Source organism: Aspergillus fischeri, genomic scaffold (genome assembly GCF_000149645.3).
Source record: "Aspergillus fischeri NRRL 181 1099437636252 genomic scaffold, whole genome shotgun sequence".
NCBI lineage: Eukaryota > Fungi > Ascomycota > Eurotiomycetes > Eurotiales > Aspergillaceae > Aspergillus > Aspergillus fischeri.
Window position 1 is genome coordinate 2,858,075 of NW_001509768.1, and position 20,391 is coordinate 2,878,465.

Genomic DNA, 20,391 nt, shown 5'->3' on the forward strand with positions numbered 1-20,391 from the left:
CTCCCATGTCAGCCGGACCCATTCGGCCCAGCCCATCTTTGGCTCATCTCTTGGGGATAAGAAAGTAAGTATGCAGGGCTGTCATCCAATCGGCTCACCACGAGGGGTCGGAGAGCTTTCCTGGGCTTTCTACGGAGGAATGAAGGAGCCATATGAGCAGAGTAACAAAGTTGATTGGTGACAAGCGGTCCAATCCCGTCAATTGCCCTTTGGCTGAATTAAGGTACAAAGCTACCTGAACCTTAAGAATCAGAATAGATACTAGGTACTATCTACATGGGCGAAAGTAAGCGTTTGCAGCATATGCCCCCGGCAGGTGTATCGCATGCATGGCAATTGCCATGGCATTATTAATATTATTACCAGCGAATGCCACTTATTCAGCATATAGTCTATCTGGTCAGTCCTTGAAATTTCTTCTTCAAGCTCAAGAATTCTACGAGCGATGCCAGAAATTGATTTCTCCGAATCTCAGGAGCCTCCCTCACCTCAACAGCTTGATCAAGTCAAGCTCTCTATGACTCTTTTGCGCGCCAAAAACCGAATCCACGCTCTCACTGCTGGACCATAGTCGAACCGCCGTCCGGTTGCATAGTTATCGTCCGCCCGGTGGGATTGCTGTTCTTCCAAAATAGATGCTCGAAGCTCCCGCTGCTCGTTGCTGAGCCAGTATCGATGCTGCCTCAGTTCCTCCGCTGAGGCTTTCGCATATTGTACTTCACGCTCTGGTGGGATGATCACAGTGTCGATGCGATGCCTCGTTAAGTTAAAGGAGCTGTCGGGGCCCAGTATTGTGTTTTCGAGCAGAGACACGGGACTTTCGGGCCCGGGACAGGTTTCCTCGGCCTCCTCGCGGGAAGCCAACCAGCGGTTGACTGCTTCCAAGCATTTGACATTGACTGCCAGCTGATCTTCGAGCTCAACAAGCGGATCCTTAGCCACGCTGAGAATGGAGAACTCAATTTGATCCTCTTCGTACTCCGCCATCCTGGTGAGGATGTTGGGCCGTACTAGGGTCAGCCAGTCATCGTCGGGCGCATATTCCCCTGGATTATCATCAACTCATGTCTACCCTCGTTTGTGCAGATCGAAGTATACTCACCGAGAGCTTGGGGCTGACGCTCCAAGCCGTCAAACTTCCAGACTTTGCCCAGCGCCGGGACAAACGCGATAAAATGGAATCCAGCGTCAGTCTCAAACTCATCATGCCTGTTCTTGCCCGATCGAGAACGTTTGGATGTCGCCTCCACCTTCAGCTGTAGATCTGAATTCAGTATGTCCATTCTTCTGCGTTTCAGATGTGAGTTGAAGTGACGATAACACGGTGATACGACGGATCAGGAAGAAGAACCAGGGGAGGAGTGGGAGTGTAACAAACAACCCACCTTGCAAACGAGTTGTGTATCCTTTTGACGAATTCAAAGTTGTTGATGGCATCACCCCTCAACGCTGGTGTGAACGGCATCGTAAATTCTCTGAAATGTCGTAGATTTTCCCCAAGCTCAATTCCTTCGATATTGTTTACAATGTTCAGGAGTGCCACGCTTGCGCAGGCATTACTAGCTGTCTTCGCAAGATAAGTCAAGGGAAATGAGCATGAGACATGTATAAGGAGACAGACCTGGTTTGCAAACCAAAGTCCTTCTGGACAGCTCGCTTCCTGCTTATCAGGATCATCTTCTCGCCAACGAAACAGAAAGATTAGACCATATACTGGTTTACTACTCGCATGTAAGCCTTCTTCGGGATCAAACAGGCTGAAAGAACGTCGGAGACAATGGCACCGGAAGAATCATACTTTAGAAATGCCATCAATTCATCGTCCAGTGAGACAACTTCTTGAACCTTGACCCCTTTGACTCCGAACTCGCGCAACATCACATTGAAGATAGCCTAGGGAGTATGAGCACCGGCCCGTGGTCAAAGTAGCGCGCATACCGATAGCATGAATCTGCGATCATACTTACCGGCTCCGACTCAAGCTCACAGAAGCCGTTCCATTTTTGCCTTTCCAACACATTGGCAGGATTGCATGGCGCTGCAGTAAATGAGTTTGCCATCGTATGATTCGACGGCACAGATGCTGGGCTTGAACTGGCATTCACTCTTCTGCGTTTGTTGCGCTGGCTCATGTTGGCCAATGATTTCCTTCGTAGAGCCTGGTTGGCAGAAGCTACCTTAGTTCTCTTCAGGAAGATGTCCTCTAGGGACAAGGTCCGATCACGAATGATCAGCAAGATTGCAGAACGACACAACACTCATTCAGAAGTCAGGAGCCTGTGCGAGCATGTTACTAGGAAGAAATCAATAGATAAAGTCTGCTCGCTGGCTTCCTTTCAATATCCACTTTTCAGTAGGGGACAGGATGGAGACCAAAGAGAAACAAAAGAGACCAAGCCTCTAAGGGGAAAAAAGAATACCAACGTCTTCTGATTTTTTCATTTGCGGGGAACTCATCGAAATGACCCAGATAGGCAATAAGAATATGGAGTAGATACCATGATGGAAGGGACAGAGGGACAGATGAAAGGAATGAAGTAATAATGGACGGATATACACGATACCTTATTGAATTTGGGGAGCTGGCTCAACATTGCTTTCTGATTGGACAAAGCTTCTTTTCGTTCTTCTTCCTCGACGCGACTTCACGCGTTAAGGTACCTATCTACGGAGTATAAGGTATGAGTTCATCCATAGGTACGGAGTAGTATCTGGTGTATGGTAGTAGTAGTAGTGATATCTTGAGAATAAATACGAGGAGATACTTGTGAATCGATGATGACATGTAAGGACCTGATCGGATACTCCGCACCCGTTGAATATTTCATTTGAAAAATTAGTCCTCGAAGTACGTTATGTATGACAAGTATGTAAGTTTCCTGGTAATGGAAGCATTCTAAGGTACGGATTTCCGATCCTACAAACCCTTCATCCAACAAACATAAGAAGATTATGATGATCAAGAGGGAAATAGAACTAAGAAGAATATAAAATATGAGGAGGGAAAAAAAATGAAAGATCCTCTTATGTCGAGTCAAAATGAAGGGATAGGTAGAAAGACGATCATACTTGGTAAAAAGTTACTCTCTATCTAGCTGGAGGAGGAGGAAGTATGCTAAGAGCTGTGAGATCCGCACTTGTCGACCCGCTAACCGCAAAGCTCTTCTTTTCCCCGTTCTCTGCTAGCATCTAGTCAACAACCACAATAACAAAAGTTATTACTACATACACTTCTCTAGAGGTTGCCGCTACTGCTGTTGCTGCTGATTTTAGGGATATTCATCGATCTTAATTTGTCGCGATCCTCTCAAGTCACAGTGCTACCCATCACCTAAGTTTCAATTGGCGAGCTACGACAGTCGCGTATGGCTTTCTCATTTTTACGAATTATTAGGTTATTTTCTTGATTGTTGACGTCTTCTATAGCCTGGCCCTTCGTATAGGTACGACTCACCTCAATCAAGAGCGGGTTCTTCTCGGTGACCGCAGCATGCCATGAACGGCACTCCTCGACTTCGGTCTGCCTTTCCTCAGACCCCTCAAACACTTCAAAGAACAAGAGAGTATAACATTACACCGACTAGGCCTAAGCCGCGGGATGTCGGGCTGCGGAGATCCCCAGTGAAAGTACCGCAGACCAAAGCGGACGCGCCTCTCGTTCCGACCGGCGTGATAGATGCCCCGTCGCAGAGGCTCTACGTGGTAGCTTTCTACATTGCGCTCAATGCATGGCGGGTCTATGAGTCTTGGACAGCTTCAGACGAGCTGGACTCAACCTGGCTGTTTCTAAAATGGACTTCCATTGACGGGGTATTCCTCTTTGGCCTGCAGGCCTTGCGCATACCCTGGCTCGAGTGGGCGTTTCCAACAACGCTAGCGATCTTCTTGATTCATGTTGTCGGTAACATGTTTCTCATGTTTCGAATTCCCGTGCGTATCCCAACCTGCCGTGCGATGGTCGACTTGCTTACACCAAGCAGATTCCAATGAGTGCGTGGATCTCCGGAATCGTCAAAGTGGCATACGATCGGGAATTATCCATTTCCGAGCGTAGTGTCAAACCTGGAGATATTATTCACAATGCCTCTCTCATTCTTGGAAAACAGATCGTTCACATTCTTCCGGAGGGGTAGGCTCTCCTTATCAAGGATGCCCGATACTTGCCTACTGACGTTCTTTAGTTCCGCCGTTCTGAACCCGGATCAGATCCCCTTCTGTCTAGATTCTCAAAGAAGCACCGTCAATCTACCGATACGTGTCAATCAAACCGACCCGGTTCTCATAGAACTATTACGCCTAGATCTCAGCACCGGTGAAAATGAAACGATTACAATCTCACCGAAACAGCTGAAGCAGATGAAACGTCAGGCGGGGAAAAAACTTTCGAGCTCAGACGCACCCGAACACCGTGATATACTCTACCCCATCCGGCGCACTGGTATCTATCGTTTACAAAGAGTCGTGGACGAGTCGAACCTTGAGGTCCGCATGCGCTCATCTGACGCGCTTGTCGTTTCTTGTCCGCGCGCACTAATCAAGAACTCTCATACTCACAAATGTAAGGGAGAATTGTCTAATCTGGTGTTGGAGGTTGAGGGTACACCGCCGTTGAAGATCAAATATAGTAGACAAGTGAATAGGCTTGATCGCGGATTTTCCTTCCAGAACATTCAGCCTGATCACCTACGGTCACCATTGCTTGGGCAGAGAAGCTCAGGCATTTTGTTCGATGCAAAACAGCCGGAGATCACATGGGCCCAGAGTCAAACTATCGAAGTACCACTGAACGAATCTCTGAACGTGGGAGGGGAATGGTTCTACAACATTGAAGAAGTCCATGACGGTTGTGGGAACATCGCAAATTATTCGACGCTTCTGGACGAAGTTGATCGATCCTCGCCAAAGTTGCTGTCGCATTGGCACCAGTTCTTTGTGCATGAAAGACCTCGTTTATCATTGTCTGGGTGCGACGACCAGCACTTCATAGAGGTCGCGAAAGGAGAACATGTGAATCTTCCCCTAAAGTTTCACCCGGTTGGGCAGGGATATGACCACGACGGGCCCTTCTCCTTTGGTTACTCATTTAGGGGCAACGAGCGAGATGAGAGGGATGCGTCCGACAAGGTTCGCCAGCTTTCGCTCAAAGACCTTGACCAGAAGCCTCAGATAAAGGAATCAGGCTGGTATATGTTGAACTCTATTTCGAGCCAATTTTGTTCTGGAGAAATATTGGAGCCTTCGTCTTGCTATCTTCACAACCCCCCGGAGCCTGAATTGGCCCTGAAATACGAGAAGATATTCGACAAGTGTGCCAACAACTCCGTAGGTCTACTCCTTGATCTCGATCTCACTGGCTCGCCGCCTTTCCGCCTGCGGTACAGCATTGAGCACTCGAAAGGTGTTGAAACCAAGTCACTGACTGTCGATGGTCTGCGCACTCAACTCGATTTCACTCCATCTGAAGCCGGATTTTATCGATACCGCTTCTTAGATATTGCGGATACAGTCTATGCGCCTCGCTCTTTGAAAGATAAAGTGCCCGTCTTGGAACAGGACGTGAAACCACCAGCCTCTGCTCATTTCCTTGGCTCCAGGGAGGTGCGCAGAGCCTGTTTTGGTGAACCCGTTTCCATAGACGTTTCCTTCCTTGGGGAATCGCCCTGGACTCTGCATTACGAACTGGTCCACAATGGCAAAAAATCCAAGCACGTCTTAGAATCCCATGCCGAGATTGCCAGTATTGTGACTGAAAGACTCGTTAGTGGTGGTGAATATAATCTGGTACTGACGAGCGTTAAAGATCGTTCGAACTGCAAACGCACTTTGAAAGACAGCATCAGGATTGATGCTCGTTCGAAGCCGCCTCACGTATCGTTTGGGCAAATCGATAAGAAGCGAACTGTGTCAGCCCTGCAAGGTGCAAAGGTTGATATTCCGCTGAGACTGAGCGGTGAACGACCATGGACGGTCAACTACAGGAATCTAGACGTTGACTCCCCTGCTATTGAGAAGACGTTCTGGCAGGAAAACAGTGTCTTGTCAGTGACGCAGGAAGGGCACTATAATCTCATTGGCGTGACAGACAGCTCTTGCCCTGGGTCTGTTGACCAAGCAGCTAGGGATTTTGAAGTTTCTTGGATACCTCGGCCCCATATTGCTGCTGTAGACGGCTCCCCTTTGGTAATGGGAAGCCCCATCGAGAAGCGCGACGTTTGTCAAGGTGAAGACGATAGTGTGGAACTTAGCCTGACAGGCAATCCGCCATATACCATTCAGTGCGAACAACAACGCAAAATGACCCGTGGCACGTCCTCTATTCGAACAAGAAGCCTTAAGACGGCCCTCCATGTAACATCCATGGAAATGGACACGTCTGAGGCCGGGTTATACACGTACAAATTCAAGGAAGTCGGCGACAGCCTTTACGACTATGACCCAAGAAGTGAGCCTGTGATTGTGACGCAAAGAGTGAACCCATTGCCATCTGCGCGGTTTGATTCTCCTGGCCACATTTACGGGTTTTGTAAAGAGGATGTCAGTGGTGAAGAATCCATTCCTGTTACTTTGGAGGGCGTTGCGCCGTTCTTCCTGGAAATCAATATCAAACACCATTCGAACGCCAAACCCGAGGTCGTGTCAATTCCCAACATCGGCTCCAATCGATACAATCTACCTATTCCGCGTCGTTATTTGAATCTGGGCCAGCACGTCGTGAGCATTCACAAGGTTCGAGATGCGCGAGGATGTCAGCGAACGTTCGAGAACGATGCCTCAACAGTCAGAGTCGCCGTATCCGATGTGCCGACAATCATTCCGCTCGAATCCAAAATTGACTACTGCGTTGGGGAGCGCCTGTCTTTCTCCCTGTCTGGCCATGCCCCGTTCGACGTGTTTTACACGTTTGATGGGATTTCAAGGAAGGCCACCTCCCGTACAACTAATTTCCGACGCATCGCGGAAAGACCGGGTATATTCACCATTACCGCAGTAAGCGACGGTGCCAGTGGAAAATGCAAGGCACACAAGAACATAACGAAAACTATTCATGAGATGCCGAGCGTTAGAATTAGCAGAGGTCAAACCTCTGTTGTTGATATCCATGAGGGCGGAGAAGCCGAACTCCAGTTCGAGTTCTGGGGCACACCACCCTTCGAATTCACGTAAGTCTTCTTCTACCCTTTCACTGTTGCCCGTCTACCCTGAAGCAGAGAAGATTTTGATGCTCATCGTCATTTCATAGTTACATTCGAAGTTCTATCCCTCGAAAAGGAAAGAAGCCAGAAGTCCTGGACATTAAACACGATATCTCCTACGAGAATAAGAAAACGATCAAGACCTCTGATGAAGGAACCTACGAGGTCGTCGCAATCAAGGACAAGTTTTGTTCTTTCTCCTCGCAGGCGCAAGTAGAAAAGCCGCACAAGCTATTGGCCAGATCATGATTTGGGGAAAGGGAATGATTTTCACTTATGTAGGCTAGCTGGAGCCGTTCCTGTATCCCGTTTTGTCTGTGTATTATTCTATGTTTTTCCCTTTCTCTTCTTTCCTTTCTTTGTTTTCCAAGCATCGCATTGCAACGGCGCTGAATTGGGTACTACTATAGTACATATCGGAAAACAGGTCTCCTAAGCACTATTTTCCGTGTCTTCTTTGTACACATCTATCCCTTCAATCAAATGTGCCCCCAACCTCGCAATCTCGTTCAAGATAGCCGTTTGGTTGATGGAAACATCTTCACTGCCCTTCACCTCCGGTTTCACCAGGGCAACAGGTTTTGTGGAGTATGTCATCTTCAGGCTCCAATTTTTGGGCTTGACCGTATGTGGGTTCCAGAGGCCTGCAATCACGTCGCACTGCTCATCGCCATGAAAGAACAGAATGTTTGGACTAAAGCACGCCTGTAATTCGCGAACGAATGTGCTGACCACTGTGAGCTTATCGGCTCGCTCTGGAATGACCTGTTGTTGCAGATTCTTGAATCTGGATGATGATGATGTTGATGGTGGTGCTAGGACTTCCGTGAGCGCTTTCGACCGTAAACTCAAAACAAAATCGTAAGGTGCTAAAGATGTATGAAAGAGGTCGGAAACGTCGAGAGCATATCCTTTTTCTCGCATCAATCTCACAGCCGCCTTTGCCAAAGAGGACATGCGAGCTGCCACAACCTTCGAAGGCATCTCATACTGTGTCCAGGAGATTCCGTCAGTATCAATATCCGAAGCCACAAACAGAGCGACATTATTCATCGCCGGATCGATCTTTCGCCAAGCGGCAAAGCGCGTGCGGATCACTTCAACTGCATTTTGATCTAACTGCCCGCCCAGGTCAATCATTAACGGCTCTTGCTGCCAATCCCACCGTGAGAGCAGATGGAGGGTTCTCAGGAAGCCAGCCATGACACTGGACGGCGTATCCCATGGATACGACTGCGTGAACACCCGAACTGCGAACAACTCCACCAATTCGTCGCATACATGACCTTTGAAGAGATGACAATTGAACCAGTGCTTGAGTAAGCGGACGGTAGGCGACAGTAATGGATGACGTGTACACAGGGTACGGATTGCTTGAGTGAGACGAGGTGATTGGAGAAACGTCCGCTTGTACATCGCCAGAGCGTACGCCACTTCCTGCTTTGCTTGAGCGTTCTCTCCTTTCTGCTTCAGCAATCGTTCTAACAGGGTTTGCTCTCGGTCATGATGAATGCGCAAGCGGAATATGACACCGGATGCATGAAAAATGTCAAGATATGCGTTGTTGAGAATTCGGCTGGTCTCGTTTTCTAAACCCACCCTACAAGAAGTAGCGACACCGGAGGATTCTAAGCAATCGCCTATTTTGACCAGAAAGGCCACTTTCGTCATTTGAATTGCCGCAAGATCGTTCGGCCAACGCGCCGAGCTCTCGAACTGGAGCACCACATTGACACGTTCGCCCGGTAGGCTAGAAGCATGTTGAACCCGGAGGGCAGTATATCGCAAAAGCGGGCTAGCAGGTGCTAGGTGTCTCACTGTCAATGGAACGCCTTCCATGTCTTGAATAGACTTTTCCAATAAGCTGAAGGCATCCGCGATCAGCTGGAAGGACGGGCTAGTATATGAGACTATACCACTTCCGTAGCTGTTAAGTTTCTCCTCGAATTCATCACCAATATAATGAATGTCTCCGTCAACAAAATTGAAATGGCGCCGCAGAATATAAGACAATATCTGAAAGACTATCGATTTCGAGGATGGATGATCGGACCACACAAGACTCTCCAGAATACTGCCATCTTTGAAGCGCCGAAGTTCAGCTTTCTCTCCCCAAAACGACCGGAAAGATGCTGCTTCTTCCTTTTGCTCCGCGGAAGGACCATGGTCGACAACGCGCGAAACATTCTCTGGGTTCATAAGCAGTCCAACTGATATTCTTTCCTTTAGCTTCTTCGAGGATGGTCTCGCTAGGACAGACCACGGTTCGATGGACCGGCTGGAGATATGAATAAGTTTTACTCGATCTCCAAGAGCTCTCAAAAGGACACCGTAGATAGCCTGCTGATTGCGAACAGCTTGAAGAATGTTTCCGTTGTCAAAAGAGGGGAGTGCAATGATCCGATCGAATCTCAACATGGGTTCATTGACCTTCACAATGAAGACTTTTTCAAAGTTGTCATCGCGGGACTCGTTCAACATTTTGAGAGTTATGCCCGCTTCGTGACGAAGGAAAGCATAGGACCAAGGCGTCATCTTGTAGAGTATATTGATTCCACGTTTCCCGTCGTATACAACAGGCCCATCCCCTGGAAATGGAACTCCATCGACAGTGGAAAATAGTAATGGCTTGGTAAGGTCACGGCCTGCGAGAAATTGTATAGTCGCTTTAAACAGCTGATAGCAACTATACGACTTGAGAAGGATCGGTTTCCCATTAGCACCGCCACCCTCCAACAAGAGAGACATGAGTAACGCCCACTCAAAGCCCCCGAAGCCGCCCAAGTGAAACGATGAGGCAAAACCTCGTTGCTGGAGCCAGATTCGGCCAAGCAGACAAGCGTCTCGGTAAGAGTCGCATTGCCGAATGGTCGAATGTACGTGTTTGTGATAAGACCCGACGGTGGCCTCTGAGCGAAGAGCCGAATTATAAAAGGGTGTAGGCTCACTGTTCCCAGTGTTTTCGCTTGAGACGTGACGCACGTTATTCTTCGTTGGCAGCGTTCGAGAGATGGGAAACAGATCATCTTCGATGGCCGTGATGACGCGGATTTGGGACCTTGCGAGTGCTAAATGGCTGGTAGCACTGCTCGGTTCCAAGATGAGGACTGGACGAAGACTATCGCCTTCCTGTGTAGCGAATTTGACATCCAGGCCTAGGTCTTGCGCTTCCCGAAGGCCGGCAGCAAGGCATGCAATGTAGTACGCTCGTTTGTGGAAGAAGCGGTAATTGACATAATCTTTCTCCTGAAAAAGAGAACGTGGCATTGTCACTGCTAGATCGATTGTGCACTTTTCTGTCTGCTTGATACCGGTTTTCGAGGCGAAACTCCCCACCACATTGATGTTCGTTGGCGGAACATAAGATACGGAGTATTTTGTCTCCCTCGAGGGTCGAGGGTCTGGGAACGGGACGACAATGCCATGTGTGGTGCGCAATTCCCTCTCCGCCTCACAAGCTAGCATCGGAGGTCTCTCGTGGAGTCGTTCGATGGCCTCCTTTACTCTGTGTAAAGTGTCCTGAACTCTTGAGACCTGTTTGTCGTAGTTGGGCTTCGACGACGACAGCAGTTCATCCAGTTGCAGTTTGAAGAAGCTAGACTTGTAGAGTCCACTGGCTAGTGCAAATTCTCCGGAGCGGTCGTCCTGCACCTTGCTGTTTGAACGGATACTCTTCGACAGTTCAGCATCCCGGCCGTTTGAGCTGAACTTCTGAGTAGATCCATTTTCTGGAGGCGGGCTTAGTTTCCTTCTCTTCGCAGTGTGGGCTGACATGTTATGCAAAGCAAGACGATTGCCACAATTTATAAGAAGAATGAGAAAGAAAAAAAAGACTTTTAAATCGAAAATACACTTAGAAAATCATATCAGCCCAATGCAGCAGGGGGTGAAAGAAATTATTATGAGTTCAGAAGTGCTAACACTACTTTCCACTGCAGCAAATTTCTAAGATAAATTTTCTGAAGCCATTTCCTTTGTTTAGATAAGCACCATATCTTCAATATTGCACGTGATAAAACAGCTTGTGACTAACCAAATCAGCGGATTCTACCCGTTAGCGCTCCGCACTTGAGCCCCGACGTGATGCCGCCGAGATCGGTCTCGGCACATAGTAAGGTAACTAATAGTACTCAGTCCAAGTTACCACTAGTTTTTTGACTCAATTATCTCTATCCTCGCCCATTTCGAGCTTTGAATTCTCTGTTCATTTATCTTCTTCCGCTCAATCTGAGTCAAATCCGCCTCAATATCGCTCACGCCTTCTGACCGATCCTATCCGTGCTATCATGCTCCAAGATGTCGGAGGTCCCGTTCCCCCAAACACTGACCATGTATGTGCACACCCCAAGCTGCTTCTCTAAGCCCCGCCAAACAGCTCTGTCATGGTTCAATCATGGGATGATGTACGGAGTTGATGATTCCGATAACAACATACGTTTGAATATCATTGTCTTTCCCTGGCGATTACGGACCTTCGAATCGACAGGCGCATTCGTTCTCGGCGAAGCTGACCCAAAGTCAGGCAGTCAGTGTATCACTTCCTACGTGGAGTGCCAATGTAGCCTACGAAGAAGGAGAACCGTGGATTGTGAGAAAGATGAAATGCGGCTATCCTCGCTTCTTCATTCATCCCGTCATTCAAGAGCTTGCGAGGGAAGTTGTAAAACTTCATGGAAATACCGAAACAGAAGCGGCCTCGTTGTTCCCGTCACTCAAGACTGCAAGCGTATGCCGGTCATTCATTCTTTCGAGGATTCCCTCCCGAGAATCGCCAAGAATCCGTATTGTCAACTTCGTTCCTGCCCCTCACACAGAGTCTCGGCCACAGACGATAAGGTCACCCCTATCGTGTGTGATCTACCCAACAGAATATGCTTCTATCGCCAAGCAAGTATGGCAACACAGTGGAAATGGAATATCAAGTCGCCGGGGCGAATTTTGTCTAAGCGCGCTGCGAGATGGATTCCTTGTGGAGGATAAGGAACCTGCACAAGTTGAGCAATCGTCTCAGAAATTTTCGAAGGGTCCACGGCGATATCAGGGAAGAGGATCTGCGAATGATATAGTTCGTGGTGGTTCAGTCCCTGCCTCGGCCCCTGACTTGTCGACGGAGAATACTGAAACTCAGGACAGCCGTGAATACGCCCAATTTATCGAGGAGCGCTTCGGCCGGAACTTGAGCGTTTTACTGGCTGATCAAGCGAAGCAAGCTGTGCGCAGACGAATCGCGGGCGTTCTCACTGCTAATGTCGATTTAAGTGAGGCTCTCGATGAAGCATCAGGAGAGGGTAGAGTAGCAGGGTTGACAGATTCCGATGTTTTTCTCTTCCCAAGTGGTATGTGTTCAATCTTCAATACGCACCAGATCCTTCTGGCCGCTAGAGGTCCTCTGAAAAGCATATGCTTTGGATTCCCCTACATAGATACCCTCAAGACGCTTGAGAAGTGGGGTCCTGGTTGCGTGTTCTACGGACATGGTTCCGCAGAAGACCTAGACGATCTGGAATCCCGACTAGAAGGTGGCGAGAGATTTCTTGCGCTTTTCACCGAATTCCCGGGAAACCCATTACTCAAATCTCCTGATTTGAAGAGAATATACGCGCTTGCACAGAAATATGATTTTGCAGTGGTAGTGGATGAGACAGTGGGCAACTTCTTGAACATCAATGTGCTTCCTTATGCAGACATTGTCGTCAGCAGTCTGACAAAGGTCTTCAGTGGAGATAGCAATGTTATGGGAGGAAGTGCTGTTATCAATCCACATGGGCGCTATTATCAGGAACTGCGAGCCACTTTCAGCCGTGAGTACGAGGATAATCTCTGGGCAGAAGACGCTGTTTTTTTGGAGAGGAATAGCCGTGACTTTGTGTCTCGAATTGAAAAAATAAACAATACCACCGAAGACATAACGGCCTGGCTAAAGGAGTCCCCAGTCGGTGAGCAATCCAACATCCTGAGGCAAATTCTTTATTCAATTTTGACTCTTTGTTAGTGAAAGATGTTTACTACCCTAAGTACAGCACTTCGAGGGTTTTCTACGAGGACTTCCGTACCCCCAATGGTGGGTATGGTGGTCTGTTCTCCATCACCTTCCACTCTGACGCTGAAGCCATCGCATTTTTTGATCATCTCGAAGTTCTCAAAGGCCCTAGCCTTGGAACAAATTTCACCCTCAGGTGAGTGTTCATATACGCCCCCACTGCTCGTTCTTCAGGCAAGCTTTGGCTTACGCATCTGAACCAGTTCGCCATATACGCTACTCGCACATTACAATGAGCTCGACTGGGTAAGTATTGCGTTGTTCGCCCCAATTCTCCTTCTGTGGCTCGATGTCTCGCTCCCTTACCCTGGATTAGAGCCCCCCGCTCACTGCCCATTGCAGGCTGCTTCGTTTGGTGTTGAGTCGAACTTGGTGAGAATAAGCGTGGGTTTGGAGGATGTATCGGATCTTCGCGACCAAGTCCAGCGAGCCCTCGCGGCAGCAGCTAAAGCGAAGGATTAAATCAGGATTGATTTCTTCGATTTTGAGGCTCGGGTACCTTGGTACAGGGGCTACCGTCTCGCTCGGCAATGCCTACGAAACGGGGCTCGTTCTCCACTGTTATTGCTGCCAATCCGCCAGCAAAAAAGAATTTAATCAAAATAAGTGGCGGTATGCGGCGGTTAGTCAAAGGCCTGAAAGTGGTTTGACATTGCATAATGATTGATCGACTTGTGTGCAACGGCATCCCTCGATGTTGAAACTTGTTGGGCCCCCGTAATTTCTAACGGAAATGCGGTTTATCCTAGTATCCATTCAACATCATTTAATTCGGCATAGAATGCAGGACGGAACGAGAAGCTACTCGCTATCACAGAGATCGATATGCTTTCCTTAGAACTATATACGTGAATTAATAAATCAGATCCCCTGAGTATTTGCCGTTCCAATAACAATCAAGGCACAAGGTACAAAAAGTCCCACTGATATTTTCAACATATTGTTTGATCGTTAGCATCCTCACCATGGTTCTGACATGAGGAATCAGTTGTCTTTGGCAATGATTAGGTCCTGGCTAGCTGTACGTCTCAACGCCTGTCGCATCGTCTCTATGCTAAACTCGCCACCGAGGTTAGGGGAGATTGGCCTTTGGGCGGCCAATCGTGGACTACCTGCGGCAAAACTTTCCCTACTTGAAGAAAGACCCGATGCCTTGATCGAATGAGGGGTGCTAGTGACCGGATCTGTGTCCAATTCATGAAGAAGCCGTGGGGAACGTAATGGCGATGGAGAACTGTTTCGGATTGAGGGTGACTGGTGAGAGGATTCACGACTAGACAGAAAATCGGTAGCTTCCGCGTGTTCAGCATTGACGACATCAGCGAATGACACGAAGCTCAACCTTCGAAAATTAGTACTTTCCAGAGCCTTACATGGCGAATGAGGCTCTTCCAAATCCTCAGAACCATCTCTAACGTGCTCAAAACACGAAGATGCAAGCGAGGGCTCTACAGCGAAAGCACCACAAACTCCCGCTGTAGCAGATTGGTGGACGTTATGTGTGACGATCTCAACTGTATCTGGGCTGAGGCGATCGTCGGTGATTGCGACAGAGGATGCCTCCAGAACGGGAGGAATATGGTTTTCCATACTTATATGTGAAGGGATCGAGGGCGATGTATGCACCGGCAAAAGATCTTTTTGCACGTCGCGCTCAAAGATCGAGGACGGCGACAAGGATGGAATCCTTGAATCTGACTGATCTATGCAGTCTGGTGAAGCCGATCTGGAGAGATGTCTCGGTCTATATGATAGGCTAGGGTACTTGTCCGGCGACTTGGGGCGCTCATTAGCAGCGGACAGATGTGTACCGGGAAGAGCGGCCGAGGTTATCTGGTCACCGTTTCCAATCTTGTGGTCTTCTCTTAAGTAGCGCTGGCGTTCCAATTCGATCCGGCTTTGGTCAGTGACATTTGATTGGAATTTGTCGACAGATGTGTCCTGGATATCTCCCCGTTGGTCTCGTAGAAAGGTTCTTATTGGCTCTTCATTCAAGTGACTGCTCCCTCGGCGATGGATTATCGAGTCTGGACAATCCTGCGTATCCATGGCAGGTGGGCAGACCTGTATTCTTTGCTGAAATGAGATAGCCGTAACAGCTTCGCACATCACTACTCCACTGCTAGAGGTTTGAACACCTTGTGGAGCGCTTTCTGTGCAAGTATAGGACTCCCCGGGAAGCTCCTGGTCCTTTAGAGATACTCTAAGGCCCCTGATTCTTTTATGGCTTTGGCTCCAAGTGGTGTAGTATAAAGTGAAGTATTTGTGCACATTTCGCAATGAACGAAGGAGTTTCGGAGCTACTGGCTCCCATGCGAGTAGTAGAGTCTGCGCAATAGCTGACGTGTGCAGAAACGTAACCAAACTTAGTAGGCGTTAGGGACGACAAAATACTTTGAGGAGGTGAAATAAGACAAGGTTCGCAATACCTAGAGTGAAGTCAGGCAGGTCGGTGATCTGAGGTTCTGATTGAAAATGGTCGGGGGTATGACGTCGATCCTCTTATCTGACAGGTTAGAAAGTAGGCTGGCTGAAGGGACACGGAACATAAACATTCGTTAAAAAGGTAATATTGCGATAAAATCATTTTAAAGCAGCCAAATACAGATAGATCAGAAGAAATGCTCGAGGTAGGCCATTGTACGGTAGCATATATCAGTTGGTAATAAGTCGTGGTTAAGGCGGAGAGAATGAATGTGCGACATTGGGCTTCTGATGATATTGATAAAGGGATGGATGCATCCAGAGCTTTCAGTGGAAATGTCAGCTACTTAGAAAAAGAGGTAAGGTACGGAGTACTCCGTATTCATAACATCTTACCTTACCTACCTTACCTAGGTACCTTAGGTACCTTGGACATAGGTAACACAATGAATAGAGACAGTATGCACTTAGTGCCAGCGTACACACCTATCAAGTTTAGGATTTGTTTCTGACGAGTGCTGGAACTGAGGATGAACTGAGGATTTTATCAAGCACCTTTCTATACTCCGTAGCTAGCACTTATTTGAATATATTACCTTAACAACCCATAGAATTCCTGCTGATTTTACACTGTTTTTAGATTTCATATGGAGTACTTTACGTGGCAGAGTACACCTTACGGGTATAACACAAGGTAACTACCAGCAAAGGTAGGTACATTACAACCAGAGATTAAGGTAGCTCCGTAGATACATCTCACAAATAGGAAGAAAAATCCTCATACGGGAATCCTAAAGACACCGGGGCAGACCTGCATAGACTGCCTATGATATAGTGGCAGTGTTTTTCTCTACCTACCTTACGGGGGTGTTTAAAGCACCTTAGATACACAGATACCCTAGCTCTTTTCACGCACAAACACAATATGGACTGTCGAGGCCCTTCATATAGATATGATATATATTACCCATAGGTCGGAGACAGGACTTGAGGGGACATCTTTAAACTTCTAGATACTCCATCTTCTTGTACCTGGGACTGTCGTAAGGTGCCTGTAGGTGAATGAATACCTCTAGGTAGGCATGTATTATTGAACGTACCAAGACAGGTACCCACCGGCTTCGTTTTACCGTATAATTACCCAGCCAGGGCCACCTCCAATTATTCCGCTGTCACGGGACCTTCAATAATTCGCAAAAAATGTTGGCATGCCATCTCAAACCGAAGTTTGAGATCCCGCCCTTTCGTAACTGGTCTAGGTTGGGTGCACGGAAACATCATTTAATCGTTGACTTGAGAGGCAGTATGTCCATTGATGTTCAATTCAAGCACATCCTTATTCGATTATTGTCTCCCGCTAATAATTGATTGTATTCTAGGTTTCCGGCACCAGGGTCAAATTCAATCGCCATTTGCCTGTATCGCTTAGATATTGGGAACCATGTCCAAGCATCCAATCCACACAATGGCAACTTTCAGTGTTGTTTCGAAGAGGCCATTCATAACATTGCCGTTTCTAATACCCTCCTGCGAGCCGGTGGCTCTGGTGTTGCGCCGAAATCAGTCTTCATACAGACGTACGAAACAACGTCTTCGCGTTAAGCCGGATGCCTCTTTTGGCTTCTCTTCGGATCAATCTCAGGATCACATTATCTTCAATCCTCCTTCGAGCGCTCCGTCTGTCTTTCATACACCGACAAAATTTCTTCCCCCTGATGATGCTCGGAGAACCCACCGCACCGACGTGTCAATGAAAAGTGATCAGAATCCCGAAGATCTTCCTCCTGTATTCAATTCGCCAACGGAAAAAAAGTATCACCTGACTCCGTCTGATATAGAGGAAATCCGCAAACTCAGACTCAGCGACCCTATGACTTGGAGCAGGTGGAAGTTAGCCAAGCGATTTGACTGCTCTCCGATGTTCATCGGTATGGTCTGCGAAGCCAGTCCTCAGAAGAAGGAAATTCAGAGACAGGTCTTGGAGGCTGTCCAGTCGAGATGGGGTTTGAAAAGACGGATGGCCAGAGAAGACCGTCAATTGCGGAAAGAATCCTGGGGCAAGGATGAATGAATATTGGATAGTACAAGATCTATGCTGTATACAAAGACTTAATTTATTATGTCCCTACTTTCTTTGATCCCCTCACTGTGCCTTTTCCATCAATCCTGATGGGTTTGTGCTGTATTATAAGCATATAAGCATAGGTAGCATGGTGCTGTATCACAATTTACCATATTTGGATCTATTCATAATACGGCTATAGTGATTCAGCTTTTCAATTGGTCTTGCTATTTTTCAAATGGAATAGAAAGTGAAATAACCGAGTTAATCCGCTCTGTAGGTATGTTCGACTCGAGGTGCGGTTCGCCTAGTCGCGGCAGGAGGGAAAAAAGGTCGTGTGTGAGCGAAGATATCTCGATTCTCGGCTCCACGTTTAGGTAACAGCTCTCCAATAATCATCCAATAATGATTCATCCGACAAACCATAGGTGATTCCTACTGTAGCCGCCCAAATGCCCCTCCCCCTCCGTCGCATTGCAACGTCCCTGACAGACCAAACTCTTCATAAGCTCTACAAAGGATATCCTCAATCTGTTATCAAAACAAAGTGCTGGGGATCACAACTTATCTATCCAAAAACGAACCATACATACGCTCACCGATCCTTTTACGGAAACATTAGTGACCGAAAAATGGCGCCGCAACTAGAACCATTTTTCACGCAGTACGTTTGTACTCCGTGGAATTTTTGTGGAATATTTCTCATTGACTGACGTCCAAAATGTGAATTGTTGCAGGGTTGATGAATTGTCAAACTCTTTTATCGACCGTATGGCCCTTTGGTTTGATTCCCACTTGACACATACTAACTAAAGCCAAGGGTTGCGAAAGGCTGTCGCGATTCCATCTATTTCTGCGCATGATGAGAACAGGAAGGATGTCTTCAGGGTAAGCAGTGCAAGAACCATTTCTAGGGACGGACTGATGACGTGTCCAATCTTAAAAGATGGCGCATTTCCTTGCCTCCGAACTAGAGGCACTTGGAGCCGAAGTTGAGCAAAGACCCTTGGGTAAACAACCAGGCAAAGAGCATCTTGACCTTCCCCCTGTTGTCATCGCTCGGTATGGTAACGATAAAAACAAGCGGACGATCTTAGTCTATGGTCACTATGATGTGCAGCCTGCCCTCAAAGACGATGGCTGGGCTACTGAGCCTTTTGAATTGACTGTAGACGATCAAGGGAGAATGTTCGGCCGTGGAAGTACAGATGACAAAGGCCCTGTTTTAGGTTGGCTGAATGTCATTGAAGCCCACCAAAAAGCCGGTGTTGAGCTGCCTGTCAACCTTCTCTGTTGCTTCGAGGGCATGGAGGAGTATGGCTCAGAAGGTTTGGAGGAATTCATTCAATCCGAAAGCAAGAAGTTTTTCAAGGACGCAGACGCTGTTTGCATCTCGGACAACTACTGGCTCGGAACTGAGAAGCCCTGCCTGACATACGGTTTGCGGGGTTGTAACTATTACTCCGTCAGCATCTCAGGTCCCGCGCAAGACCTACACAGTGGTGTTTTTGGTGGTTCTACCCATGAGCCGATGACGGATATGGTGAACATCTTGTCAAAACTTGTTGACCCTAAGGGCAACATTCTGATTCCTGGCATTATGGACCTCGTTGCACCCCTGACCGAAGAGGAAAACTCATTGTACGGCAAGATCAGCTATACGATGGACAATCTCCACGAGTCGCTAGGTAGTAAGACGAATATTCATGCAACAAAAGAGAGAACACTCATGGCAAGATGGAGGTACCCATCCCTATCTATCCATGGCATCGAGGGCGCATTCTCCGCTCCTGGCGCCAAAACTGTTATACCAGCGAAGGTTATCGGGAAGTTTTCCATTCGAACCGTTCCAAATATGGAAAGTGACGATGTGAACAAGCTTGTGTTCGACTACATTAAGGCGGAGTTTGCCAAGCTGAATAGCAAAAATACTCTGGACGTGTGGCTTCAGCATGATGGAAAGTGGTGGGTTGCTAGCCCTAAGCACTGGAACTTCACCGCTGCAAGCAAGGCTGTCAAGCAGGTCTTCGGTGTAGAACCTGATATGACTCGTGAAGGCGGCAGGTACGTACACTATTCGAGTTTACTTTCCAGAGTTGACTACTTACATCGCGATACATCGGCTAATATTGACATAGCATTCCTGTTACTCTAAGTTTTGAACAAGCAACAGGAAAGAATGTATTACTTCTACCGATGGGTAGCTCAACCGACGCTGCCCACTCGGTCAATGAGAAACTGGACAAGAAGAATTACATCGAAGGTACCAAATTACTTGGTGCTTATCTGCACTACGTTGCGGAGGAGCCCGCCGGCGAAGTCTAGGATGGTGGTTATCCAACTCCGCGCTGAGGATCACACTCGTTTATGGTGTAATGCAATCTATTCCTGGGTAATATTGCCTCTTCTACGGTTGCCATCTTGGTCTACTGCGGACGCAATGTGATCTTTCAAAGACTGAATTACAATTCTGGGTCCTGTTCAACACTCCAGCAATACAGGCGCATCTCAGTTGTCTTAGTTTGCTCAGCGTAGCAGAACATTCAAGACTGTGGGAGTCAATCTTCCTCTCATTCACAAGTCGTCCATTGCAAACCCCTATTTGAAGCTAGACTCTACGTAACAGTAAATAAGACCGCCAGTGAATGTGGGAGGATTTCATCGTTCTATGT

At 47.7% G+C, this 20,391-nt stretch overlaps 7 protein-coding genes across 7 annotated transcripts; 4 read left to right on the top strand and 3 right to left on the bottom strand.

The window, feature by feature from the left end:
* Window positions 1–501: 501 nt before the first annotated feature.
* NFIA_071680 (ubiquitin C-terminal hydrolase 37) lies at window positions 502–2,132 on the bottom strand (the record flags this gene model as incomplete). The annotated part of the gene is made up of 6 exons (XM_001263893.1): window positions 502–1,046; window positions 1,103–1,287; window positions 1,386–1,563; window positions 1,618–1,721; window positions 1,799–1,893; window positions 1,968–2,132. The coding sequence occupies 6 exons, from the start codon at window positions 2,130–2,132 to the stop codon at window positions 502–504; spliced, it is 1,272 nt and encodes a 423-aa protein (XP_001263894.1).
* Window positions 2,133–3,495: 1,363 nt separating this feature from the next.
* On the top strand, window positions 3,496–7,442 carry NFIA_071690 (putative nuclear envelope pore membrane protein; the record flags this gene model as incomplete). Its single annotated transcript, XM_001263894.1, has 4 exons — window positions 3,496–3,930; window positions 3,981–4,129; window positions 4,182–7,160; window positions 7,241–7,442. 4 exons carry the CDS (start codon window positions 3,496–3,498, stop codon window positions 7,440–7,442), a joined length of 3,765 nt encoding a protein of 1,254 aa, XP_001263895.1.
* Window positions 7,443–7,625: 183 nt separating this feature from the next.
* NFIA_071700 (rRNA-processing protein UTP22) lies at window positions 7,626–10,967 on the bottom strand (the record flags this gene model as incomplete). The annotated part of the gene is made up of 1 exon (XM_001263895.1): window positions 7,626–10,967. The coding sequence occupies one exon, from the start codon at window positions 10,965–10,967 to the stop codon at window positions 7,626–7,628; it is 3,342 nt and encodes a 1,113-aa protein (XP_001263896.1).
* Window positions 10,968–11,479: 512 nt separating this feature from the next.
* NFIA_071710 (cystathionine gamma-synthase) lies at window positions 11,480–13,695 on the top strand (the record flags this gene model as incomplete). The annotated part of the gene is made up of 5 exons (XM_001263896.1): window positions 11,480–11,524; window positions 11,716–13,129; window positions 13,186–13,369; window positions 13,437–13,479; window positions 13,576–13,695. 5 exons carry the CDS (start codon window positions 11,480–11,482, stop codon window positions 13,693–13,695), a joined length of 1,806 nt encoding a protein of 601 aa, XP_001263897.1.
* Window positions 13,696–14,217: 522 nt separating this feature from the next.
* NFIA_071720 (uncharacterized protein) lies at window positions 14,218–15,282 on the bottom strand (the record flags this gene model as incomplete). The annotated part of the gene is made up of 1 exon (XM_001263897.1): window positions 14,218–15,282. One exon carries the CDS (start codon window positions 15,280–15,282, stop codon window positions 14,218–14,220), a length of 1,065 nt encoding a protein of 354 aa, XP_001263898.1.
* Window positions 15,283–17,098: 1,816 nt separating this feature from the next.
* NFIA_071730 (mitochondrial 54S ribosomal protein mL58) lies at window positions 17,099–17,728 on the top strand (the record flags this gene model as incomplete). Its single annotated transcript, XM_001263898.1, has 1 exon — window positions 17,099–17,728. One exon carries the CDS (start codon window positions 17,099–17,101, stop codon window positions 17,726–17,728), a length of 630 nt encoding a protein of 209 aa, XP_001263899.1.
* A 937-nt stretch (window positions 17,729–18,665) lies between these two features.
* NFIA_071740 (M20 family dipeptidase) lies at window positions 18,666–20,044 on the top strand (the record flags this gene model as incomplete). Its single annotated transcript, XM_001263899.1, has 2 exons — window positions 18,666–19,783; window positions 19,858–20,044. The coding sequence occupies 2 exons, from the start codon at window positions 18,666–18,668 to the stop codon at window positions 20,042–20,044; spliced, it is 1,305 nt and encodes a 434-aa protein (XP_001263900.1).
* Window positions 20,045–20,391: the final 347 nt, after the last annotated feature.